At 49.3% G+C, this 23,616-nt stretch overlaps 5 protein-coding genes across 13 annotated transcripts; 3 read left to right on the top strand and 2 right to left on the bottom strand.

Moving 5' to 3' along the window:
• The first annotated feature begins 105 nt into the window (after nucleotides 1-105).
• On the top strand, nucleotides 106-2,626 carry psmd4a (proteasome 26S subunit, non-ATPase 4a). Its single transcript, XM_037264459.1, has 10 exons — nucleotides 106-209; nucleotides 774-914; nucleotides 1,004-1,118; nucleotides 1,197-1,283; nucleotides 1,361-1,429; nucleotides 1,525-1,740; nucleotides 1,851-1,959; nucleotides 2,031-2,162; nucleotides 2,235-2,275; nucleotides 2,350-2,626. Exons 1-10 carry the CDS (start codon nucleotides 184-186, stop codon nucleotides 2,518-2,520), a joined length of 1,107 nt encoding a protein of 368 aa, XP_037120354.1. The 5' UTR covers nucleotides 106-183; the 3' UTR covers nucleotides 2,521-2,626.
• Nucleotides 2,627-2,915: 289 nt separating this feature from the next.
• On the top strand, nucleotides 2,916-9,603 carry znf687b (zinc finger protein 687b). Of its 3 annotated transcripts, XR_005099475.1 has the most exons (11): nucleotides 2,916-2,992; nucleotides 3,800-5,962; nucleotides 6,065-6,330; nucleotides 6,413-6,597; nucleotides 6,684-6,860; nucleotides 6,921-7,083; nucleotides 7,276-7,590; nucleotides 7,669-7,769; nucleotides 7,902-7,989; nucleotides 8,146-8,868; nucleotides 8,921-9,603. XR_005099475.1 is itself a non-coding variant. In XM_037264447.1 (10 exons), exons 2-10 carry the CDS (start codon nucleotides 3,814-3,816, stop codon nucleotides 8,725-8,727), a joined length of 4,023 nt encoding a protein of 1,340 aa, XP_037120342.1. In that variant the 5' UTR covers nucleotides 2,916-2,992; nucleotides 3,800-3,813; the 3' UTR covers nucleotides 8,728-9,603. The 3 variants fall into 3 exon arrangements, 2 of the variants coding, with proteins under 2 accessions (XP_037120342.1, XP_037120341.1); XM_037264447.1 differs by having other exon boundaries at nucleotides 3,800-5,959; nucleotides 8,146-9,603; XM_037264446.1 differs by having other exon boundaries at nucleotides 8,146-9,603.
• A 307-nt stretch (nucleotides 9,604-9,910) lies between these two features.
• Nucleotides 9,911-12,233, bottom strand: hax1 (HCLS1 associated protein X-1). 2 transcript variants are annotated; one of them, XM_037264463.1, is made up of 7 exons: nucleotides 12,038-12,233; nucleotides 11,210-11,442; nucleotides 10,977-11,146; nucleotides 10,839-10,902; nucleotides 10,462-10,598; nucleotides 10,272-10,392; nucleotides 9,911-10,178 (listed from the first exon to the last, which is right to left on the bottom strand). In XM_037264463.1, the coding sequence occupies exons 1-7, from the start codon at nucleotides 12,100-12,102 to the stop codon at nucleotides 10,108-10,110; spliced, it is 861 nt and encodes a 286-aa protein (XP_037120358.1). In that variant the 5' UTR covers nucleotides 12,103-12,233; the 3' UTR covers nucleotides 9,911-10,107. The 2 variants fall into 2 exon arrangements, with proteins under 2 accessions (XP_037120358.1, XP_037120357.1); XM_037264462.1 differs by having other exon boundaries at nucleotides 10,977-11,442.
• Nucleotides 12,234-12,409: 176 nt separating this feature from the next.
• ubap2l (ubiquitin associated protein 2-like) lies at nucleotides 12,410-22,386 on the bottom strand. Of its 6 annotated transcripts, XM_037264449.1 has the most exons (30): nucleotides 22,372-22,386; nucleotides 21,645-21,717; nucleotides 20,388-20,526; nucleotides 20,190-20,267; nucleotides 19,967-20,077; nucleotides 19,704-19,878; nucleotides 19,524-19,625; nucleotides 19,402-19,447; nucleotides 18,741-18,847; nucleotides 18,602-18,661; nucleotides 18,471-18,523; nucleotides 18,310-18,395; nucleotides 18,018-18,198; nucleotides 17,753-17,951; nucleotides 17,344-17,666; nucleotides 17,085-17,257; nucleotides 16,893-17,013; nucleotides 16,759-16,798; nucleotides 16,414-16,618; nucleotides 16,272-16,338; nucleotides 15,895-16,186; nucleotides 15,709-15,797; nucleotides 15,577-15,630; nucleotides 15,429-15,510; nucleotides 15,128-15,348; nucleotides 14,946-15,045; nucleotides 14,184-14,342; nucleotides 13,943-14,010; nucleotides 13,664-13,858; nucleotides 12,410-13,597 (listed from the first exon to the last, which is right to left on the bottom strand). In XM_037264449.1, the coding sequence occupies exons 3-30, from the start codon at nucleotides 20,481-20,483 to the stop codon at nucleotides 13,502-13,504; spliced, it is 3,579 nt and encodes a 1,192-aa protein (XP_037120344.1). In that variant the 5' UTR covers nucleotides 20,484-20,526; nucleotides 21,645-21,717; nucleotides 22,372-22,386; the 3' UTR covers nucleotides 12,410-13,501. The 6 variants fall into 6 exon arrangements, with proteins under 6 accessions (XP_037120344.1, XP_037120348.1, XP_037120343.1 ...); XM_037264453.1 differs by lacking the exon at nucleotides 14,184-14,342; XM_037264448.1 differs by lacking the exon at nucleotides 22,372-22,386 and having other exon boundaries at nucleotides 13,664-13,861.
• LOC119130608 (protein C1orf43 homolog) lies at nucleotides 22,087-23,592 on the top strand. Its single transcript, XM_037264464.1, has 6 exons — nucleotides 22,087-22,421; nucleotides 22,486-22,587; nucleotides 22,663-22,771; nucleotides 22,840-23,060; nucleotides 23,124-23,182; nucleotides 23,256-23,592. Exons 1-6 carry the CDS (start codon nucleotides 22,359-22,361, stop codon nucleotides 23,461-23,463), a joined length of 762 nt encoding a protein of 253 aa, XP_037120359.1. The 5' UTR covers nucleotides 22,087-22,358; the 3' UTR covers nucleotides 23,464-23,592.
• Nucleotides 23,593-23,616: the final 24 nt, after the last annotated feature.

Genomic DNA, 23,616 nt, shown 5'->3' with positions numbered 1-23,616 from the left:
CTTTATTCTTCGTTACGAATTGTTTAGTTTAGATTGGTGACGTAATGGAATAGGAAGCTGACCCACCAATCACATCCAAGAATAAAAGAAACTAGGGCCAATCATGGACGGTCTTGCTCAGCTGTTATTCAATGGGCTGTGAGCTTGTAAGATTGCTGCTCGAATCAACAAAAATTTTCCAAAATGGTGCTCGAAAGTACTATGGTTTGGTAAGGATCACGTTTTTATTATTTTAAGTCGTTTTACCCCTTTAAATGCCTCGCGTAATTTACTGTTAACAAACGGTTTGGTTAAAAAATAAGTGGTGTTAAATTCACAGTTGATATCCACGTCGAAAGGGTGAGAAAATGTTGCAGATTTGGACTGCTAGCAGCGGCTGAGTCATGTAGCAAATACTAGTAGCTAGCCGTATTTATTATTTCATTTTCCCGTCTCATATGTACGCAATCTACATTTAAAACAATTCAATTTGAATCATAACAAAACATTTTACAACGGCAAGTCAATGACAAGGAAAAACTAAGAATAATAACTTGCTAACCTTAGCATGTTCGAATGGGACCAATTTGAAAGGACTACTACGGGATAAAGGCCGAACGACTTTAATCTTAATATATACTACTTTATTCTTTAATCTGTTTTTATAAATTAAAAAAATACCAATTCTTTGGTAACTACATAATTTATTTTTGTGTGATACTGTTTATTGTGTGTCCTCCTAATACTAAAATCCATTAAACTGGGTATTCAAATTCATTTGTTTTTCTCACCAGTGTGGACAACAGTGAATATATGCGAAATGGAGACTTTCTACCCACAAGGCTGCAAGCGCAGCAAGATGCCGTCAACATCGTGTGTCACTCCAAAACACGTAGCAACCCTGAGAACAACGTGGGCCTCATCACCATGGCCAAGTAAGAACCCCTAAACTGGATTTTTTTTTTTACTTGGAATGCCAATAGATAGCGGACATAATGTGACTGACTAGTCTTCTTTGTCATAGTAACTGTGAGGTGCTGACCACGTTGACGCCAGATTCTGGACGCATCTTATCCAAACTTCATGCTGTGCAGCCCAGAGGCAACATCAGCTTCTGCACGGGCATTAGAGTGGCTCATGTGTGTATCTTGAATCAAACAGTATACATGTGTGTGCACCAGAACTAAACAGACTGTTTGTGTTCTTTTCCTGTGTAGCTGGCTTTAAAGCATCGCCAAGGTAAAAACCACAAGATGCGGATCATCGCCTTTGTGGGGAGTCCCGTGGAGGATAACGAAAAGGAAGTGAGTTCTATTCTAGTGTTGTTGTGTTTTGGTTTTTTATTATTACAACTTACTCCATCTTTTTATGTGTGGTACAGCTTGTCAAAATGGCTAAGCGCTTGAAAAAGGAGAAGGTGAATGTGGATATTATCAATTTTGGAGAGGAGGTGAGGAGAATATTTTTTTCTTCCTTTGACTTGTAATCTTTTTGATATTATGTACTTAAAATGTTTTTTCACTCAATGGTGTCGTACGCGTTTAGGAGTTAAACACAGAGAAGCTGACGGCCTTCATCAACACGCTGAACGGCAAGGAGGGGGCAGGATCTCACCTCGTCACAGTCCCCCCGGGGCCCAGTCTGGCCGACGCTCTGCTCTCCTCACCCATCTTAGCGGGCGAAGGCGGCTCCATGATGGGCCTTGGCGCCAGCGACTTTGAGTTTGGCGTCGACCCCAGCGCCGACCCGGAACTTGCCCTGGTAAGCCAACACAATGGGATGTCAGTAAAATGAATGGGTAAAATTAAATATATACATACTTTGAGTTCCAGCCTTGCATTCCAGCGATAACATCCTGAGTATGTTTGCAGGCCTTGCGCGTGTCCATGGAGGAGCAGCGTCAGAGGCAAGAGGAGGAAGCCCGCAGAGCCACGGCTGCGTCAGTGACCGAGAACAGCGTGCCTATGCCCGCAGTGGATGGTGCGCACAGCCCATGACACCTATCGGAGTAGCAGAACACCTCATCAGGTCTCCCCTTTTTCCCGTTTTAGAATCAGAGGAGGCTTTGCTGAAGATGTCCGTGTCTCAGCCCGAGACGGGCGCCGCCGTGATACCTGACTTCAGCAGCATGACGGAGGAAGAGCAGATCGCCTATGCCATGCAGATGTCTCTTGCCGGAGGAGGTCAGTTACTCAACTGCAGAGGGGTGAGGTGTCTTATTCACCAACTTCAATAACTCCCCCCCCATGTAACAGAATATAGTGACGTTCCAATGGAGGCTACAGACTCTGTCAAAGTAAGCAAGCGCTATACAAGTGAGTGATGTCGTAGTAAGCCCAGACAGCTGATTGCTTTTGCACACTCACTCAGGAGGAAGACGACTACGACGTAATGCAAGACCCCGAGTTCCTGCAGAGCGTGCTGGAGAACCTGCCCGGCGTGGACCCAAACAACGAAGCCATCCGCAACGCCATGGGCTCCCTGGCCTCACAGACGGGCAACAAGCCTGATGCCAAAAAAGATGACGAGAAGAAGAAATGAGAGACAACCAACATTTAGACATAAAAAGATCTTGAAACGTTCATGTTTATCTACCACCCTTTTTGTGACTCCTTAAAGCACCTCAATAAACAGCCATTCATCCTTCTTCTGGAGCACTTTTCCTTATTAGACCTCTGCACCACACCATAAAGCAAAATAAAAATTATTGATCACAGCTTGTGTTTCCACGTTCTGTATTAAATGAAGTTAAATTTCCATGGACCTCAAAAACTTCCGAATTGATTATATCAACAGCATATTTAGATTGTAACGCATGACACTCACAGATAGAGTAAATGTTTTATAAATACAGTACAGTGTAATAAATGGCTATTTATTTTGATCTGCTTCCAAACAATGCGGCTCGGTGCAATTTGACATTCCTGATTGGAAGGCCGCGGGCACGTGACGGGAAGCGCTTGCGTTTTCAGCTGCAACCCGAGCTAAGGATAATCGGAAATCGCACATCCAGGTAAACAATCAAAAACGCCTCTTTTATGAACTCCAGCATCCTCGCCCACACCGTCTGACGTCACGCCATCGTTGACAGCGCCTAATGACATCCCTTACTTTCAGTTGGTTTTATTTTCTTTAAATGGCGAAGGCTAGCCCGTTAGCTCGGTGACCCCCTTCTTCTCCGTCTCTCTGGCCAGCTAACCAGCAGTCTGACGGGGAAAGGGGGGGTGTCGTTCGGGCTTTTAGGGGCCGATGTCGCAGGAGCGTAAGGCGGCTATGGCTCGGACAGCCACCCCGTTTGGAAATAGCTTTGCGTCAGACGCGCATTAAAACGAACAAAAAAAGCCGCATTTGCCTCCCATCTATAGTGAAATATACCCTCCTGAATGGTTTGCATGCTAGCGGGCTAACTCGCTAATGCTAACCGATGTCAGTCTGGCCTCTATGTAAAAAAAGAAATAATGCAATTCCACTTGACAATTGTCCCAACCAACATCCGTTATTATTCAATCATCTTAAACTAAACGAAATGAATTCAGATTAGGTAGATCATGATGGACTAGTGGTTAGTATGCCTGCTTAGCAGTCAAATGTTCTGGGTTCGAATCAGCACTCCAAAGCTTTCCTGTGTGGCATTTTTCCATTCTCTGCATACTTGTGCGAGTTTCCCCCAAGGTACGCTGGCTTTCTTGCATATTCCTAAAAAAATATCACGTTAGGCTCATTGATGTGTCTTGTATTGGCTGGTGATCACGGATTTCAGTAGGGCGAGAGTTGCAGAAGTGTGCAACTGTCATGACAGCTGTCACTTTATTTTTTCCAGGCGTCAATCCCGTAATGGGGGACATGAAGACCCCAGATTTCGATGACCTGCTGGCAGCGTTTGACATACCAGACATCGACGCCAAGGAGGCAATACAATCCGCGCCGGATGAGGCGGAGGGACCTCACGGGCCCACTGGGGCGCCTCTGGGGAAGACAGACAACACGGTGGGGTTGCCGAGCCCCTCGGACCCGCAGGGGGACACGTCCATCGTGAGCGTGATTGTAAAAAACAAAGTGCGTGCCGAAGCGGCAGCGGGGGAAGAAGACGGAGCTGCGGAACCGGACGCCATCGACGTAATCGCCGGGGTGGACGTGGGTCCTCGTCTTGGCGGGATGGCGGAATCTGATGTCCTCAACCACAATGGTTTTGGCGTGTCCGGCGTCTCCGCCACGCTTTCCGTCAGCCAGTCCAATGGCGCCCCGTGGCCCCTGAACACCCCTAAAGCATCAGCAGAAACCTCTGGCGCGGTCAAGTCCAACAAGCAGGGAGGGAACATTTTTAACAGACTGAAGCCTCTGCTAGGCCCCGGTTCGGGAGATCCGGTGGGCCGGGCGAGAAAGATGCAGCTCCTGCAGCAACAGCAGCAGGAAGCTGTGCAGGAGAGAGCAGACAGCCACAAAGCAACACTACCGTCTGGATCTTCTGCAGGACTGTCACCACCTTACTTTGCACCCTCAAAGCCTCTCCCCGCTCCACCTGCCACCCTTTCGCCACACGTCAAGCCTTTTAACGGCGCCCCCAAAATGACGGAATACCAGCACCAGCAAATGGAGGAAGAAGATGAGGATGATTCAGATGCAGATTTGGATAGTCCACTGGTCATCCAGGAAAACCCAGACTCGCCGGTTTCCACTCAGATAAACCGTCGTTATAAGGATCTAACCCAGCCTACGGCATCTATTCCGCCTCACCCAAAGCCGGGGTTCACCCCCCAGGGAGCGTTTATGACTCCTGAGTCGGTCTCGGCTGGAAACGAAACACCTCAGCCAGAGGAGAAGCACCCGGAGCACATCATCGAAGAGAGGGACTCGCCGGAGAGCCCTGAACCCGAGATGCCCAAGTCAACCGCTCAAGTGGTGTCTGCCAAAAGGTGTTCCAGTCCTGCTGCGGCCTCCACACCACCTTCATCTGAGCTGAGGGAGCCCAAGCAAGAAGAGGAGGAGATGGAGGTGGGGAACGGGATGGACAAGGCGGCGGATGGGAACGTGGACAAGCCAGAAAATGCGTGCGAGGAGAAGACCGAGGCAGATGAGGACAAGCCCAAAGCTGTCCTCCCTGAGGGGGGTGTGGTCACCGCACCGGCAGCCCCCGGGACTCCCTCGCGGCCCCTCAAAGTCCGAATAAAAACCATTAAGACGTCCACGGGCGGCATCACCAGAACGGTGACGAGGGTAGCCCCTAAGGGTGGCGCGGGAGGAAAAGCTTCCGACACAAAAGGGGGCGGTGAGCGCAAGGTGTTGGCAAGCAAAGGTCAAAGGTCTGAGCAGCAGCAGAACGCCAGCGCCTTAAACGCCCTGCCGGTGTCCACGCTTGCCGCTAGCAGCGTCATGCTCGCCGCCGCCACCAAAGTACAAAACAAAATGGCCACCTCCGACAAGGCTAAAGTTTCCGTCACCGCCGTCAATATCACAAAATCCGCCGCCCTGCCGGCCACTCCCGCCGTGGCCTCGTCACCCAAGTTCAGCGTGCGGACGACTGCGAAGGGGTCACCCAACGGCACCGCTCAGTCAAATAAGCCAGCATCTATCGTGAATAGCACCGGCGCCGTCATCTCCCGGAGCCAGTCCAGCCTGGTGGAGGCTTTTAACAAGATACTCAACAGCAAGAACCTGTTGCCCAGCTACAAGCCGGACCTGTCGGCGCCGCCGCCCCCCGAGTGGGGACTCCCGCTGCCGGCTTCCGGCTACCGCTGCCTGGAGTGCGGCGACGCCTTCGCTTTGGAGCGCAGCTTGGCGCGTCACTACGACCGGCGCTCCCTGCGTATCGAGGTGACGTGTAACCACTGCGCCAAGCGGCTGGCCTTCTTCAACAAGTGCAGCCTTCTGCTGCACGCCCGCGAACACAAAGAGCGAGGCCTGGTCATGCAGTGCTCGCACCTGGTCATGAGGCCCGTCACCGTGGAGCAGATGATCGGACAGCAAGACGTCACGCCAGTCGGTAGTAAGCACAAAGCACGGCACAAATCAGGACTGGCAAACCTACAAAAATCCATGTGGTCTAAAGAAGCTCAAGAAAATTCTAACTTTCTATCCTTCCCACCAGGTGTGCTTTCCTCTTCATCCCCCTCCACTGCTACTTCGTCTGCTGCCGGATCCAGCCCGAAGGACGGTGCGGCGGCGCCCGCCGGAGGTGCGCCCCGACAGGTCCGCCGCGCCCCCCAGGGCCCTCAGGCGCTGATGCCACTGCCCTGCAAGAAAGCTGAGAACCTGCAGTACAACAACTACAAGTGTCCCGAGTGTCAGACGCAGTTCTCTGGCAAGGCGGCGCTCGTCACGCACTTCCAGCAGATCAGAGCGGCGCCAAATTCGGTAACCAGGACATCAAACATAGACACATAACTCTTAAAATTTTACTTGTGTGACCCCCTGTTCCGTCCGTGTCATGTTCCAGACGTGCTCCCAGTGCTCTCCGCCCATGATGCTGCCCAACTCGTGCGCCGTGTCCGCCCACCAGAGGATCCACAAGCACAAGGCGCCCCACGTGTGCCCCGAGTGCGGGGGCGTGGCGCGGCAGGCCAGCTTCCAGACCCACCTGGATGAGGCCTGCCTGCACTTTGCCAGGCGCATCGGCTACAGGTAAGCACACAACTTAGGAGAGACCACCAAAAGTCCACATCCTCTCTCCCGAATATTTTCTGAGCGTTCTCTGTGCTTGGTTGAAGGTGTTCCAGCTGCCAAGTGGTGTTTGGCGGCTTGAACTCCATCAAGTCCCACATCCAGACGGCCCATTGCGAGGTGTTCCACAAATGCCCCAGCTGCCCCATGGCCTTCAAGTCGGCCCCGAGCGCCCAGAGCCACATTGGCACGCAGCACCCGGCGCTCACCGGTGGTCAGGCCAAGTACGAGTGCCGCACGCTCGGCTCGGTCACCTTCGCTCTAATGGAATCTTCTCTTGGCAGGATGATCTACAAGTGCGTGATGTGCGACACGGTTTTCACCCAAAAGCCTTTGCTGTACATGCACTTCGACACACATCTGGCCAAGCAGAAGGTGCACGTGTTCAAGTGTCCCGACTGCACCAAGCTGTATGCCCAGAAAGGTTCCATGATGGAGCACATCAAGGTGGGGTCACTTCTGTGCCTTAAGTGTTGCCCGCTCTTCGTAAGCAGCGCGGCGTCAACAAAGGCCAACATGATATCGCTTGGCTCGGCCTTGGCAAGGGTTCTCCTCGTGATTCCTTGTCTAAGTTCTATGCCAAGTACAACTGTGTAATTGTCCAATTGGGATTAACCGAAGACTCGTGCCGCCCTTCAGACGGCGCACAGAGGGTCCGCGGCAAAACAAGAACCCGCTTCCGACACTCCCGCCGCCGCCGTTACCGCTAGCGGTCCCAAGATCAAACCCTCCGCTAAGCCCGACAACTCAGACGGCGAGGACTGGGGGCGGGATCAAGAGGAGGAAGAGGACGAGGAGGAGGAGGAGGAAGACGACGATGACGGGGATGAAGACTACGAGAGGCCCGGCGCGGCGACACCCGGTGTCCCCACCGAGTGGACGTGCCCGCAGTGCCAGAGTACCTTCACCGACAACGACGACTACATCAGTCACGTCAAGATGGAGCACGGAAAGGTGCCTTCAAATGTCCGCCAATGCTTGCTGTTCTTTTATTAATTTAACATCTGCTTCATTTTTTTTTCCCCCTGCCAGTTTCCATGTCGCATTTGCGGCGGGAACTTTAGCACGTCATCCAGCCTGAGACGCCACGAGAGAGTCATTCACGAGGGCAACAAAAGAGTCTTCCATTGCCAGTAAGTCCTGAAACTAATTGGACTGCACGTAGAGCTACAAAACCGACCAGTGCCTTTCTCGCAGTAGCCCGAAATAGTATTGCTGCAGCTTTTTACGAGACGCGTCCTAACCCTTTTTAATTCTTGCGGCAGGTATTGCACGGAGGGCAAACGTACCTTTGGCAGCCGCTTCCTGCTGGACAAACACATCCGGCTCAAACACAGAGGCACCGACGGACAGGTGAGTCAGGTCCCTTCCACTGGCTTTGGGCAATCTTGCACCAGTTTGATTTTCCAGCTCCAAGTGTGGCTAAAAAAATAAAAATAAACATCTGCTATCTGTAAAGCTAGCATGTGAGTGTTGAAGGGGGGGGCTCACCTTTGGTCTGCTGGTCAGGCGGCCCCGATGACGAGGAAGCGTGCTGCCACGAGCACGGAAGGTCCCGGCAGCTCCTCGGAGCAGGACGGCGAGGGCGCCGCTCCCGGTGGCAAGCCAGCGGACGAGGAGGAGAACACTCCGGAGGAAGGCGAGGAAGTGGGCGCAGGCCCCGCCAAGAGAAGCCGAGCCGAGCCGGAGGAGGAGACCAGCAGCGTGTTCCGCTGCGTGCCGTGCGGATTCTCCACGGAGGACGGCGCGGAGTTCCAGCGCCATATCCCGCAGCACCGTGCCGACACCGCCTCCTTCCAATGCCTGCAGTGCGGCGTGTGCTTCGCCTCGGCCGGCTCGCTGGGTCGACACCGCTTCATCAGCCACCGCGTGCGGGACGCCCAGGGCGAGGCCGACCGCGGCGCGGGACGAGCGTCTCCGGACGGCTCGCCCCGCGCCGGCTCGCCTCAAGCTTCGGGCGAGGACGCTGACGGCAACCTGATCTGCAGGGTGTGCGGGCGTCGCTTCGACAAGGCATCGGACCTCAACACCCACTTCCGGACCCACGGCATGGCCTTCCTCACCGCGCACAAGACGGACAAGCCCCAGTAGGACACGACTGAGCCAGTCTAGAACAAGGGTTCCCGAAATTTTGGGGTCCAGGGAAGAACATTTCTGAGGTCCTTGGCATTATTCGAGCGCTAACTCAACATTTCATACCACTTCAAGAGTGTTATGGAAAGCCATGTTTGGGTTCTCAATACATCACAATCATATCAGATTGTCTGACATTGCCCACGTACAGGTTTGCACTTAAAAAAAAAATATTACTGCAACTTATTTTGTGGACCCCCCTGTTTTGAGAACCACTGCTCTAGAATGTTTTAACCATCCTACGCTTGTTGCTGCATGCCTGGACGTCCCTCCCTCCCTCCCTCCCTCCCCTTTTGAGTGAAACATTTCTGCTGCACGGCTGCCATTTTACTGACCTCCCCAGAACATGGATTTTTACTTGTAATGTAATATTTATTATTGATCAAATACTGCTGCGAGCTGGCCAGGATAATTTGTGATGTTGGTGTTCAGTAAGACATTAGAAGGAGGAGGAAGTGGCTAGTATGTGATTTTTGTTATGTAAATACATAATTACACTACAAGAAAACATAACTTGCTATGATAATGTGAATACATGTAGTGTTTGTACTGTACTGTTCCTTTTTATTCTAAATATCAAACAAGCACCCCACTAAGAAGAAATCAATGTCTATCAATACTCGCGTTTCTTTTATAACATTTGGGGGGGGGAAAAAACAAAACAAAAAAACATTGTCTTGTTTTTATCTTTTTATACATGTGTCATATCATATTTATACAGATGGATGATAATAGTGCAACGTTCAAGTTTTCTTTCCCCATGGTTGTGGTCTGCTTGCTGTATACGCCATACACTCACTTTTGTGGAGTTTTCAAATAAATGTTAAAAAGAGACTCCGAATTGGATCTGTTTTGAACAAACGAAAAAGCGTGCAGTCGATAGGCCGCTCCGCCATGTTTTTTTGTGTGTGACACCAAAAACTATCCTGTCCAGAACTTCAGACGGTTGAGGGGGAAAAAAAGTTTCCTCACCTGCTGGCAGCCGTGCCCGATTGCTGCTCCTCTCATCAGCTCGCTCATGGTGTCTAAAGCGGGTTGGTGGCTAAGCTACAGCGTGATCATTCGATCCCGCTTGCAGTACAAATTCTAAAAACAAATCATAAAACTCCACAAAATCACTACATCTTTTTTTGAACATTAACAATCTCAACATTGTTTATTCAACAATCACCAAGGAGCAATAGAAAAATAAATACATTGCAATAATTAGGATAATATATAATATATTTATATTTTTATATTATTACATTTATAATATTTTTTCTGCATTATCTCACCTTGCGGCATCGGCTTGCAACCACTCTACAATGTAAATAAATTGCGTGTGTTATAATCAAGTCATTTAAAGCCTCCAAAAAGCTTTGAAAAGAAGTCGCTGTCGTCGTCCGGCATGTCTGAAAATGAAGAACCTGGAACGAGAGCAGGAGATGAATAAGCACAGTTCGTATACGATACAGTTGTATAGTGAACCCTCACATGTTTTTTTTTCTATGTGAACAGACCTGGTAGGGCAGGTCCGGTATGAAGTCCTGGTCCCTCCTGACCACTACGGCCTCCTGAGCGGGTCACGGTGGTCTCTTCATTGCCTTTGCCATCTCTGACCGTGCGCCGCTCCTCCATTGTCTTGTTGACAGGCAAAAACAAAATAAGCATATCTGCTAACGAGCTAGCTAGCAGTCAACCGCTTGTTACCCCATCAGGTTTCAGCACTTTGGTGACAGTCACGGACTGGAAGAAGGACCTGCTTCGAGGCTGCTGACTCGGCAACTGATCGGCGGGCGGCCTCAGAATCTGATCCAAACCACCAGAGGACACGGCAGAGTCCAGGTCTGGAAAAATCAAGATCTATTTATGCTGTTTGATGAGTGAAGATGTACCCAAGCTAGTTAGCTGCTAAAGTAGTCACATTTGAGATGTGTTCAATGATTTTGATAAAGGGGAATATTGCAGGGAAATTTTGCAGAATAGTTTATTAACCGATTTTCCCATAACAATTTGCTTGTGTCTCAAATTTTGTTTTGTCACACTAAGCAAAAAAATGGTAACACTAAAAACAAAAAATTACCCACCTTTGTCTTCTTTACGCTCGTCTGCTGGAATTTTCTGCAGCCTTTGTCTCCAGACATCATTGAACTAAAGACAAAAAGAGAGTGCTTGAAAGTTTGCAGTAAAATACTTAAATTTGCTGGAATAGAATTCTCAATTACTTTGGAAAAAGGGGTGACGCCTGAGAAATGTGGGGACTCATAGGAAGGATGGATATCAGTTCTCCTCTGGCTGTCACTATCAGGAGATTTGAGCATGAAGTCTCTCAAGGGGTTACCGCTGGATCCACGACTTCCCTCCTGTCGTGGCGGTGGCGCAATGCTGGGAATACCTACAATAAATAATGACAGCTCAAAATATTTCCCAATTGCAATCCCTAAAATGTCAGCATTACCAGAATGTGAGTCCCAGCGACCCAGCTGGGAAAAGATCTCCTCCATCTCCCTGAGGACCTGGCCAAACAGAGGCGGTTCTTGGATTCTCATCCCGTCGGGACTGAAGCTGAAGCCGAATTTCCAAGCGCTGTCAAAGGGGTCCTGCCCGTCCCCCCGGAAGCCATCATAGTAGAAGGAATCATCTTCGTCATCGTCATCTTCATCCCGGGTCATGGAATCAAAGAAGGGGTCCCTATTTGATTAAATAAGCAGTCAAAATGTGTGATGAGTTCCACAACAGTTGTGTATTGACAATGAAGAAAATATAAATAAAAATAATAGTTTAGATTTATAAACTATTGACAAAATGTCAGGGATATTCAGCTTTCTGCTGGGATTCAAACCATTAATCTTGACACAGTAATTTGATTTGACCTTTCAACTTTAGAAAACAATTATTCATCGTTTTATTACTTTTCACATTTGCAAAATGAACGATTGGTGCTGTTCTAATTTCCCGATTGTGAAGAATAACCAACGTGCGCTAGTTTGGTTTTATCTGAGACAGCCGCCATTCTTAGTTTAAAGAAAATACTACGCGAGTTAGTTCACGATTATATGGGGCCACTGAATATTAAATGACATTCGCCACGTTGTGTAAACAGAAAATATTGCAAAAGTTTGAAAGGTACGCAACCACATTTGAAAACACGGCCGAATAAAGTAAAACTCTCTAGGTAAAAGATGTGAATACTTTAGAAGCGCAGAAAAAGCACATTTGGGTCAACTTGCTCTTCCGAGCTAAATGTTAGCTTAGCAGCTGTCATTTTGGCTCCTTGCTAACTTACCTTCGCCCACGAAAATGGCCACCGGGAACGCCAAAGAAGCCTCGAAATAGATCAAAAACGCTCATTTAGTCTGGCTTGATTTGCAAAAAAAAAAAAAAAAAAGTTAATTTAACGCATTACTACGACGCGTTGACTGTGGAAAAAAAGCGTGTAGTCGTCTCTACGATTGCCAACAGTGTCGTAAATTGCTATCACGTGACAACGTAAAGTAGTTTTTACCGTAATGGCGATAGCCAATGCGCACCGTGAAACTCATTTAATTACCCAATTGAATTTCTAAAGAAAATCTTCTAAAATAGTAACAAAAATATACACATCGTTTTTATTACTTTAGCCATGGATTCCTCAAGACATTCACATGTAACTATGATGAAAATGTCTTTGTCTTTGTTTATTAATATTTGTACATTTTTTTTACAAAATAAAAAAAGGAACAAAAAGCTCTAATAAGATCTGCAAGGAACTGGAGAAGTAAAGCGAACAAACAGGCACTACAGTACTTTTTCGTTTATATGTACAAGACGTTTTGCCATTTACATGTTTTCTTTTAAAATGCACAGTACAAAAAGAAAAGAAAAAAAATCACTGACAAAAAACAAACATAAGTACAATTCTGTCCATCAGTATTGGATGCTCTAAGGTTTCCTTGAAAATGTGCAGGAAGGGTGGTGGCGCATGGAGAGGTCTCCCAAACCGAAAAGACTGTTATTGGAAGGCAGATCGGGGTGCAGATTGGCCTTGGGAAGGATCACTCAATAACTTGTGACAACATATTTATATGGTAACAGTTACTGTACATGTTTTATACACTATGAAAAGTCTGTGCTAGGCAAAAAACAAAGCACAGTAAACAACCCCCACCAGTCTTGTGTACAAACATGCACACAGTCACATGACAAACATCCTCACTCCAAGCCAGCTCACATATATTTATATATATAATATATCTATATTTAGTAAAAAATAAACTTCACAACTCTACCAAATCCAGAGAATTGTTTCTTCCAACTTAAAAAGGACATAAAATAGTTGAGAACCCAAAACAGCAATCAAGTAAATGAATAGTTTGAGCAGAGGAGGCGTCTGATAAGCACCTCCAGCCCCATCCATCGCCACCATCCCACATTACTTCATTCCTCCCAATTAGTAAGAAAAAAAAGTTGGGGGGGGGGAATAGCGAGCACAACAATAACATAAAATACCCATAAGGGGAACACATTCTTTTTAGGAAATAATTCTGATACTTAGGTAAAAGGGGTCGGTGCTGAACACAATACAATTTCCCCAAACGCTCGAAAAGTGAGTCATCAAACTATTTGTACCCTTCCCAGTTCCATCCCGGCACATCCCCAAAGGGAAGGAGAAAGAGGCGAAGGATGAGAAGAAGGAAGATGAGGTGGGGGGGTGGGGGGGGGACTCAGCAGGAGGAAACCTTCAATGAAGTTGGTTTTCAGGTGTTAGATGCTAGTTGGCGCCCCAGTTGTAGCTGTTGTATGCCGACTTATTGATCTGAGACTTCTGTTGGATGGATGCGGTCTGATTGCGCTGGCCACTGCCGCTCTGTGAAAACACAGCGAGGGTGAGGAAAGAGAAGGGACAATGAAAGAATCGGCTTAAGAGTCTCACCTGTGCGTCCTGCTGCAGATGATGGTGGAGGATCTGCGAGTGGGGCTGCTGGTGCGGCGCCAGGATGTGCATGAAGGGGGCCGGGGCGTAGCCTGCTGCGGCCGGGGCATTGATTGGTCCGCCGCTGCCCAGTGCGGACGGGAGGCTGAAAGACGCCGTGGGAGTGGCGGCGTGGAAACCCTGCTTCTCAAATGACTGCTGGACAGATGCAAACAAACGCCCAGTTAACACAGCACAGTACTAATAAAGCTGCTGTTCTCCATTTTTGAGAGTACTTGCCTGCGTCTTTGTGTAAACTGAACCCGAAATATCAGGTACCCCGGTGTTGCTCGAGGTCACAGACACTCCTAGGAAAGACCAAGGCAAATTCAACGACTGAGCAAACGACTGAGAAGCAATTCATCGACGTGTTTGAGCCCGCTGCCAGCAAGCTATATCGTTTCCAGTCCGACTGTCGTGTGGCATTCGCTGGTGTGTTAGGGCACACACGGACCCCTTGTATCGTCGGCACGGCACTCACCGACTCCTGGCCCGCTGACAGAGTTGGCCGGTTTGTTTTGAGCGGCAGCAGCGGCGGCAGCAGCAGCGGCAGCAGCTGCAGCGGCGGCGGCCACGGCATTGCCGTAGCCACCCTTACAGAAATCCCCACTCCCTGAAGCCTGGCCCACATCCTCATAGCCTGCAACAGTCGAGACACACAGGCGCAGCCCACAGCGTTAGACACAGCAAGACCTGCCTCAGAGAGCACTGGCAAACTAACAATAGTTTGCCAGTGCTTTGTGAGGGAGGGCCAAAGGGGGGGTAGGTTGTGTGTGGGAAGGTGGAAAGTAAGCTGGAGTGATGGCAGGAAGCAGCAGAAGCAGCAACACAAATAATAATAATGATAATAAGTTTGTTTGATAGGAAGTGTGATATCGGTGTAATTCTCGAGATGGCAGATGCAAACATACTTTCAAACAGAACATCTCCCAAACAAATTAACCCCAACACCAAGAAGCCACCAGATGGCGCCAAATATGCTGGACCACAAATATGCAGTGGTCCACTTGCCTTAACATACACAAAAGCCAGCTCAGCTTTTACTGTCTTATCAAGCAAGTTTGGATAATGTCTGCATCAAGGGCATCTGCAGCCAAGGCCAATAACAGCAGCAAAATAAAACATTGACGTCAGCATTCCATTCTGCTTATAGTCAATGCAGGACCACAAAGACAGTTGTAGCGTTAGCCGCCCGTCACGTCATACAGCTCAAGACTTGCACTCTCCATTCGCAGTGGCTCACCAGTGGTGTATCCATGGGAACCATAGCCGCTGGCCTGTTGGAAGGGTGTGGCCGACGCGCCGACATTCACTCCGTGCTGCTTTGACGAGGTAGGAGCCACCTGGAAGAACACAAAAATCGCTAGAATCCAGAGAGCAACTCAAAAAGTGCCTTGCTGCTGCATTTGTGTCTCCAATCCTCACCGGGAAGACAGCGGGGCCGTACTGGAAGGTGTTGGGCAGGCCCGGCATGCCGGTGTAGTAGGGCAGGCTTGTGTAGCTGTAGCCGGGTGGTAGCGCCGGGTTGAGGAATGGTTGCTGGGTCGAGTGATGCGTCTGGTTCTGGTTCTGCTGCTGATTCTGTGCCAGCGTGGTGGCGGGAGCCGGCGAGGACGCGTCACCTCGACCGAACTTGGATAAGTCGCCTTGAGAGGGGACAACCACAGGGGTCTTTTCAGGGTCAAATACAAATACACTGAGAAATGATTGAAGGAGGAAGTCTCACCAGAATACGGGTTATTTGTCAAGCTCGGCTCTCGACCAGTCAGTGCTGTTGTTTGGGTCGCAAAGGGAATGCTGTAATAATCCTGCGGCAAAGGAAACACGATTATGATGACAAAGGAAATGACGACTCGTGGAAAATTCTAACTCACCAGTGGTATTCTCGTCTGCAGCATCTGCAGGTCGTCGTAGCCGTACACCTGAGTCTGACACGATACGTCTCGTTATTACGCCGCACGTGTACACTGTGTCGGGCTTACGCACCGACTCGGCATAGCACTCACTGCGTAGGGATGCAGCAGTCCCGGCGCCATGATGTATGGATTGGGCAGCAGCGGGGGCACTCCGGGGGGCAAATTTGGAGGGGCTTTCCCTACATTTGACAGCAAATGCAGTTTGTGAGAGGGGTGGAGGACCCAAAAAAAAAAAAAAAAAAAAAAAAAAACAGGTTGTGTTGAGGTCTGCCAAACCTGAGGGTGCTGCAGAGCTGCGCGACGACAAAGAAGTCACTGAGGAGGGAGGAGCCGACGCCGCCGATATGGAAATGGTGGCAGGAGATGAGACCATACCCATGGACGCCACATTGATGCCCATGGGCATATTGCTGACAGGGCCGAGGCCAGACTGAGCTGAGACCGGGCCTCCCAGTGAGACCTGCGCCGCGGCCACCGAGGCGGAGGTGAGAACGGACGACGACACGGATGAGACAGAAGGGAAGGAGGAGGCGGAGTGGAGACTGGAGTCGCCATCTACGTTGGGGTGCTGCGGAGGAAAGTGAAGGTGATGACATTATAGGAATCAGATGTCTATCCTTCTAAGATGGCCTTGTGTAATATGGAGAGCTTACCAGTAAGCTCGAGTTGGCCGTTCGACCTGAAGATGGCGCAAGGCTGTTCTGTTGCGATGACAGCGCACTGTAACGAGACACTGGCGCTGAATCACGTCCGTTTTATCGACTGCTGCGGGACTTAGTCAACTCGCGGCTTCACCTGTTGTGCTGAGGAGGCGGGACGCTGCTCGGCGGCAGCTCTTCGACTTGACCCAGGGCACCGAGCGGCGCCTGGTTGGATGTCGTCAGCAGGGTGGCGGGACCTGAGCCGCCGTCCGTCAGGGGGCCCATGCCGGCGACCGACATCGGCGGTGCCGCGTTTGCGTCCGACGGTGGTTTGGGCGCCACTGCACAACCCGCTGAAGCTAGAAAATCAATAAATGGTACAATAATAAATGAGAGGAATTAAATATATGATCCAGAGGAAATGAGAAAAGAAAAGAGAATTAATGAAGAGAAATATAAGAAACCTATGAAACGAAAATAAATGAATCATGATGCTTGCCTTCCACAGATTGTGCCGCTTGTAGTGAACTGAAGCCATTCTGTAAAAAGAACGATGAAGGTGAGCTCAAAGGTTTCGACGGAAACCGCCGACGGAGAAGTTTAATATTCGGAACGTCCGAACGCGTCGCCTACCTTGGGCTGCATGTCCTTCTGCGGGGAGGAGGAGACGGAGGGAGGGTAACGCCGCGCCTGAGCTGCTCTCTGCTCGTACATGTCCATCTGGCTGGAGTTGGAAAGAGCTGCAGTTGACTCACTGCAGATTGACAAGTCCCGTTCACGCCTTGTGCCCTCGCTCCGCCCACCGTGCATTCCCCGCGTACGAACCTGTTTGGGGTGGAGTAGAGGCTATTCTGCATCGGGTTGACGGGCGCCGCGTTGGAGGCGACCGAATCGTACTCGGGCAGCGTCGGCTCCGAGCCGAACTGCAGCGCGCCGAACTGAAGGTTGAGGCCGGAGATGTCCGTCGAGCCGGGCATTTCCACCGCCATTGCCGGAATCTGAATAAACACAAAATGTTTTTAAGAACTTGTCAGCTGCTGCATGGACGCCACCATTTGAGGACGTTTCAAACACATTTGCTCACCTTTGTTGGTATGGATGTCCTCTTCTTCTGCACCCTGAGTTTGTGCTGCTGGAGTGGGAGAGGGCTCGAGCCCTGCGCGTCCGAGGAACTTGGGGAAACCTGCTGAGCCAGCGGCGCGACCGACGCCATTTTAGGGAGGGAGGAGGCGGGGGGCGGCACGGAGTGGGGCGAGGACGTCGTTTGCGACGGCAAGGAAGAAGCGGAGGAGGATGAGCCAGGCAGAAAAACTTCCAACATGGATGACGTGGTGGTGGCGGTGGCCTGGAAGGGCGGGCGCTTCGCAAAGGGCGTGTGGATGGCCGACTCGGGCTGAGTCTTCATCTCTGTGCAGAGAAACACGATTGGACTATGCTGATCATATACGATGAATAATACTCAAAAGACGATTCCAGTCTGGGGGACATCTCACCATATTGTGCCCGTGAGTTGGCACTGTTGTCCCAGGATGGGGGGTTGGCATTCGGGACCCCAGTCTGGGGGTGCTGGGCGGCCAGCTGAGCCAGCGCCTGGGCGGTTTTATACCGCTCTAGGAACTGGGAGCCGGTGGTCCCGCCAGTACCTGCTTTCTGGTCCGCCACCTCCCCAAAACTCTTGTTCAGCATGCTGACCTGCCACCAAAACAGTGCATCAGTAGCAACGGTGTTGCCCGAGAAAAAGTCGTCATTGGCACTCACCATGCTGTGCTGGGTGTAAGCGGCGCCAGAAGAGGTTTGGGAGATCGGAGGACCTTGCTTGGAGTTGCTGAAAACCAGCGACTGGGGCAAGGGGGGCGGCTGGGCGGCCTCCATGGGTTGGGGGTCCGTTTCAGACGAGGAGGACGGGGGAGTCTTCCCCAAGAGCACGGCAAGGTCAATCCTGTAGAGGGGGCAAAATTACAACAAATGGTGCCATTTATACAAAGCAGCTACTTTACAATAAAGGAAGGAAACTGATGACATCATGTACAAGGGGGCACTTTGGTCCCACCTCTGTCCTTTGGTGATGGTGACATTCTCTTGCGGTGGTGGAATGGTCGCCACGCTGGAAGCTGTGAATATCTTGGTCTCGGACAACTGCCAGGTAATAAAATCAAATAAATTATAGACAGGAGTTCCTTGGAACACCCACAAAAAAGTTGAAGTACTCACATCTTCATTCCAGTCCTCAGTACCCCATTCTTCAGTGGGTGTCCTCCAAGCACCTGTGAGAAGGGCAAAAATCTCGTCAACACCAGCGCCAAGCACAACAAATCATCAATAAAGCTCCCTTGTGAAATTACCGGGTACAGAGTCCAACTTGGCCGGGTAAGTCATTCCCTCTCCGGGAGGGTATTCCAATCCTGGGAAGAAGAGTTTTCAATTTGACCGTCAGACCAAATGTGCAACATGTCAACTTGAGCATTTTTGAGATGCACTCACGAGCGCCTTCTTCCGTCTCCATGCCACCCGTGTTGTTCCAGGTGCTTCCTCCGCCATAGTTTTCGTCTGTCTGACTCGGTTCGGCGTAGTCGGCGGGGTTGAAGGTTCTGGATTTTTAAGAAAAGCGCAGTTCAAGTGAAAATGACACACATGCGGGCACTTATAAATAGAACCAGGTAATGTTAACATAGCTTGAGCGAGAGTCAATCTTTTGACTTCCTACAAAAAAATGATACGCCTGTTGAAACAACTTTATGCTCGGCACCTCCCCAATGCCACCAGTGCAAAGGTTAGGCCATCAGGTAGGGAGCTGTGGAGTCATTTCCGAGGAATGTTGTGGGAGTCAGAGACGGGAGGTGAAATGGAAGAATCATATCTCATTTCCTTTGAAGCGTTCAAGGACAACCGGAGTCTTTTTTTTTAGCGTGTTTGTGTTCCTATTAACTGCACGACGTGAACGGGCTGATCATTTGCAGATAGGAATTTGAAGTGTGCGATGAGAAACTGTCTTGGAAACTCATACGACGTTTCGTTCCACAGGCTGAACCATGTCCACTTCTGCTGTGGATTAACACTAAACAATAGATCCAGGGTCGTACGCTCCGGTGGCCATGGCAACAGCGGAACAAAGCCCCCCCCACCCGGTTGTCTAAGGACTTACCCCATGCCCTGCGCAGAGAAGCGCCCTCCTCGCCGCCCCGATGCTCCTAGAGCGAAGCAAAGCCAAAGCAAAACTTGAGATTGTTCACGCGACCAGCGTCATGACAACGGCCGGCAACTCACCGAGCGTCCCTCTTCCTCGCCCGCGCGCCCTGCGGCCTCGCTCGGCGCCCCTGCCCACCACTGCCGCCTTGCCTACGTCCAAGCCGTTCTCTTGACCTCGAACTGGAGTCAAGGAGGAGGAATCAAGACAATAAAACAACAGCCGTTCCCAAATACAAGCTACAACATGAAGAGGCGTACACTCTCGCCCTCTGAGGGAACCACCGCGGCCCCTGCGAGGAGCTCCCCCTCGCCGACGTGCTGCATCCTTCTCTACTTTCTCCCGGTTCTCTTTGCCGTCCTCTCCGATCTCAAGCTGGCTGGCTTCCTTCTGGCCTGACACGCTTTTCTTCTTCCCCACCATCTCCCACGAGTCCTGGCATTAAAAAAAAAAAAATGACAACAGCTCCATGCGAACAAAACGTACGTAAAGCAAAAGACAGTTGAAAGACAAAGAGACTTACAGTGTCTGGGCTGCCTTCCAGTAGAACATTGATGGCTCTGTTGACATCACCGTTGCAGTCATGCAATGCGATCATAGACTCGTCCTGGTCCTTGCCCGTGATGTCAATCAGCTGAAAATGCAAAACATTGTTTCATTTCCCCTTTCAATGAGAGATAGGGCCCATATTGAAAACAGCCAGGAAGAAAATCTCAAAAAGGACAACAAAAAAAAGCGTCCGTCACCTGTTTGACCTTCTCCTCAAAGTCCGCATCATAGTGGTCTGAAATCATCTGCGCAAGTCTGATCTGCTCCGCTGTGGCCTGTTGCCAGAGGACGCAAGCACATTCATCACAATGAGCTTCAGGTGACAACGACAATCTGGCCAAAATCAAAGTCACTCCAGTTTAAGAAAGTGGAAAATGACTTGAACGAGGGTGTACCTGAGGTCTTTGCTTGTGCTGTGTCTGGCCCTGCGTCTGGCCTTGCTGCGTCTGTTCCCAGCTGCCCCGGGCCCGGTTTCCGCCCACGGACGTCATGATTTACAGTATATACAAACAAGTTATTTACAACAAATCACACCTGAGGAGAGAAAGAGAAAGAGGAGTGACTTTATCGCAGACTTCAAATAACACAAAGGCAATGCAAGAGGTGTGGGAAACAAGATAAGGCTCCAAGGTACAAGTGTGACCCGTTTTAAAGTCAAAACATCACTGTCCTAAAATGAAAGTAACATCAGTGGAGCAACTGTGTGAAGTAGCAGCTACATCACAATGGAAATGCATTGGCAAGACTTTAGGGGTCAAGTTTAGGTAAAACTGCCATGGGGGGGTCAACATTAATGCGTTTTTTGTTATGCTGCCAACCTCGTTATCGAAAACGACCGCTTAATCTTGCACACGTTACGTAAAAAGCTCGGCTTGGACTGACACAGAAAGAAGAAAACAAGCCTGACGTTGAGGCATGTCCATATCAAACAAGTCATATCAACAATCGAAAAAATAGCGAATAAAATGTGGAATAGGTGACGGAGAAGGGGGTGAATATTATCAAGCTTTGAAGTCTCGGTGGGCTTCCGCCTCGAGCGGCTACACCTCATGGCGACGAGGCTAACTTTTAGCACGGGGCTAACGTTAGCTCGCGAGTGTCGATTCAATACACGCAAACCAATCAATATGTGTCTTACTGTCGTGAAAGCAACATTGCCAACTACATGTATTCGATTAACTAGGTCACCGTGTTGGACTTGACTGACCCCTGAAAAGACGTAATTTCCCCACTAGTTGGATGCTAACGACTTAGCTACGCTAGGTTCAACTAACTGGACGTGGCTAAAGGCTAACTACTTAGCTGGCATTGATAATAAAGACCACACTTCCACAATATTAAAAGGCGCTCTTTACGTGAAAATAGCATTAAAGAGGTTTTAAGGTAAAAGACTAAAATCTCGTTCCTGTTCCTCTAAAAAAAAAAAAAAAAAAAAGACAATAAACGCCACCCTACTGACCAGGAACCCGGCCGGCTTCAGACTAGACAAGACACCGGCCGACAAGTAGTCTCGTTCCCCAATCTTGCTAGGTTCTATTTCTTCACGATAACCACAATCGCCCCCAACTTCCACTTGTAGAAAAAATGTCACACAAAAAGTTGTGATTTTTGTCCCCCTTTCCTTATAACACGTAACAACCACCGACGTTTACCTGTTTCGCTTCCACTCTGACACCACGGAGAGCTGTGTCATGTGGTCTGCCGCTTCACAGTGCTTGGAGGAAGCTGGACCAACAAACATGTGATCACTAACTAATAAAGCTTTATTTTGGGCATATTTTTTTTCACCCCTGACCGGTGACATATCATTGCGACTGATGCGCATCAAAGATAACATGAGCCGGCGAATGTTGGTACGAGTGTTGTTATAAAACCAAAACTATTTTCGATAAATAAAAAGACTGCATGGACTTAAGCATTGGTGGGAACTTTGTTTTTCACACATAAAACTCAGAAAAAATGTGTAATGTACATATGTTGTCAAGGATAATGTACAGTCTATCAATACAGCATAAGTACACAGCGCTCAAACCGTAATACGCAATATAAACTAAATCCATAACAATAATGTTTCAGAGTCTCCTTTTTTACATTACTTACGGTAATTATGAGGCGACCAACGCCGGTCGGGTTTAGCTAACTAGCTTAGCCGAAAAGCGAGCCAGCGTTATCCGCTACCAAAGATGTCACACAATCATTTCGTGGGTATAGATAACGTTATAAAAAATAAATTAGAAAATAGCTTCAGTTTTATGCATTAGGAGAAGACATTGGCTTCGAAGGTAGCGACATGCTAACTAGCGAGCTAATGTAGCTCACTTGTAAACAAAGGATATCAAAACATTTCTAATCACTTTAGTGCCAACATGGCAGACTCACCGCCGCTATCAGGTGTTAATGTTGTCCTGGTGATGGCGTACGGCAGCTTGGTGAGTTAAATAGACAATTTACGCGTTTGTTCTATGTGTTTATTCTAACATTGTGTGTTGACAGGTCTTCGTGCTGCTCTTCATCTTCGTCAAAAGGCAAATTATGCGTTTTGCCATGAGATCCCGTCGCGGCCCACACGCACCCATCGGCCACAATGCTCCAAAGGTTAAAAAAAAGAAAAACATAATGACGTCATGGATAATTTTCATTATTTTGTGGCATTTGGTGTGTTTTTAATAGGTACTACGAGAGCAGATCGACTCCCGTTTGTCTAAAGTTCACGAGATCCGGTTCGAACCTCGTCTCCTGCTTGAAAATGATGCCAGGCTCAGGCGTGGATCACAGCTTAGTGAGTTTCTGCCACCCCTTGCGTGCATTTTGTAAAAAGCATCAGCGTAAATCACTTATATCTTGCAGGTTGTTATAACTACCTGTACCGGATGAAAGCCCTGGATGCCATTAGGGACTCAGGTATCCCTTTGGAGGAGATGTGCAGCAGCCCGAGCGCCTTCACAGGCCGAAGTTTCCGGAGCTGGCTGCTGGAGCTACGAAACTCTCACTCGCTAATCAAGAGTAGCCACGGCGCTCTCATCGACCGTCTGCTCGAAGGCTACGACAACGCCCGCCACGGCACCGGGGTGCGGACTCCACATGGTCGCATCCGTTTAAGCCTGCATATCTAAATTTTTATCACGTTCCAGGTGTTCGGAGAAGCAGAATTTCTAGAATACCAGCAGGCGCTGAATGAATTAGCAGACGTGTGAGTACTACTCACGTTTAACTCGTTGGGGCAAAGAAAGAACGTGTTTTTATGATATTTGTTGCACTTTCAGTGTGAAGGCGTACTGGAGCAACAGCACTGTGGAGCAGCAGCATCAGTCGGCGGCCAAGGACCTGACGGGTTCTCCGGACCGCAACGCTCCGTCCACCATCCAGGTGACCTACCTGCCTTCGACCGGCCCACGCAGCAAAAGGCCCAAACACTTCTTGGAGCTGAAGAGTTTCAAAGACAACTATAACACGCTGGAGAGCACTTTGTGACTGAATTGTGTGTGTGTGTGTGTGTAGAAGAACATTTGGACATCGTATTTTTGTTATTGTGACATTTTTGTAAATATAATTTATTGCTGTGTCACCTCCGATTAAAATTCTGCGTCATGTACAAATGAATTTCAGTTTCTTCAATGAATTCAA

The sequence above is a fragment of the Syngnathus acus genome, chromosome 11 (genome assembly GCF_901709675.1).
Source record: "Syngnathus acus chromosome 11, fSynAcu1.2, whole genome shotgun sequence".
Taxonomy (NCBI): domain Eukaryota; kingdom Metazoa; phylum Chordata; class Actinopteri; order Syngnathiformes; family Syngnathidae; genus Syngnathus; species Syngnathus acus.
Note: the sequence above shows the minus strand (reverse complement) of the source record. Positions and strands in the feature narration are given on the sequence as shown.

Bases quoted from the DNA above. Each gene is read 5' to 3' on its own strand.
- psmd4a (XM_037264459.1), top strand. From the start codon at position 184: ATGGTGCTCGAAAGTACTATGGTTTG. The intron at 210-773 runs GTAAGGATCACG...TTTTCTCACCAG, and splicing joins CTCGAAAGTACTATGGTTTG to TGTGGACAACAGTGAATATA. The intron at 1,119-1,196 runs GTGTGTATCTTG...TTTCCTGTGTAG, and splicing joins CGGGCATTAGAGTGGCTCAT to CTGGCTTTAAAGCATCGCCA.
- znf687b (XM_037264446.1), top strand. From the start codon at position 3,814: ATGGGGGACATGAAGACCCCAGATTTCGATGACCTGCTGGCAGCGTTT. The intron at 5,963-6,064 runs GTAAGCACAAAG...CCTTCCCACCAG, and splicing joins AGACGTCACGCCAGTCGGTA to GTGTGCTTTCCTCTTCATCC. The intron at 7,770-7,901 runs GTAAGTCCTGAA...TTCTTGCGGCAG, and splicing joins AAAAGAGTCTTCCATTGCCA to GTATTGCACGGAGGGCAAAC.
- hax1 (XM_037264462.1), bottom strand. From the start codon at position 12,102: ATGAGCGTTTTTGATCTATTTCGAGGCTTCTTTGGCGTTCCCGGTGGC. The intron at 10,903-10,976 runs GTAATTGAGAAT...TTTTGTCTTTAG, and splicing joins GCGTCACCCCTTTTTCCAAA to TTCAATGATGTCTGGAGACA. The intron at 10,393-10,461 runs GTAACAAGCGGT...CCTGTCAACAAG, and splicing joins AAGTGCTGAAACCTGATGGG to ACAATGGAGGAGCGGCGCAC.
- ubap2l (XM_037264448.1), bottom strand. From the start codon at position 20,483: ATGACGTCCGTGGGCGGAAACCGGGCCCGGGGCAGCTGGGAACAGACG. The intron at 17,952-18,017 runs GTGAGTGCCAAT...TTTTGGTGGCAG, and splicing joins CTTACACCCAGCACAGCATG to GTCAGCATGCTGAACAAGAG. The intron at 15,511-15,576 runs GTGAGTTAGAAT...CCTTTGCCGCAG, and splicing joins TGCAGACGAGAATACCACTG to GATTATTACAGCATTCCCTT.
- LOC119130608 (XM_037264464.1), top strand. From the start codon at position 22,359: ATGGCAGACTCACCGCCGCTATCAGGTGTTAATGTTGTCCTGGTGATG. The intron at 22,422-22,485 runs GTGAGTTAAATA...GTGTGTTGACAG, and splicing joins TGATGGCGTACGGCAGCTTG to GTCTTCGTGCTGCTCTTCAT. The intron at 23,061-23,123 runs GTGCGGACTCCA...ATCACGTTCCAG, and splicing joins ACGCCCGCCACGGCACCGGG to GTGTTCGGAGAAGCAGAATT.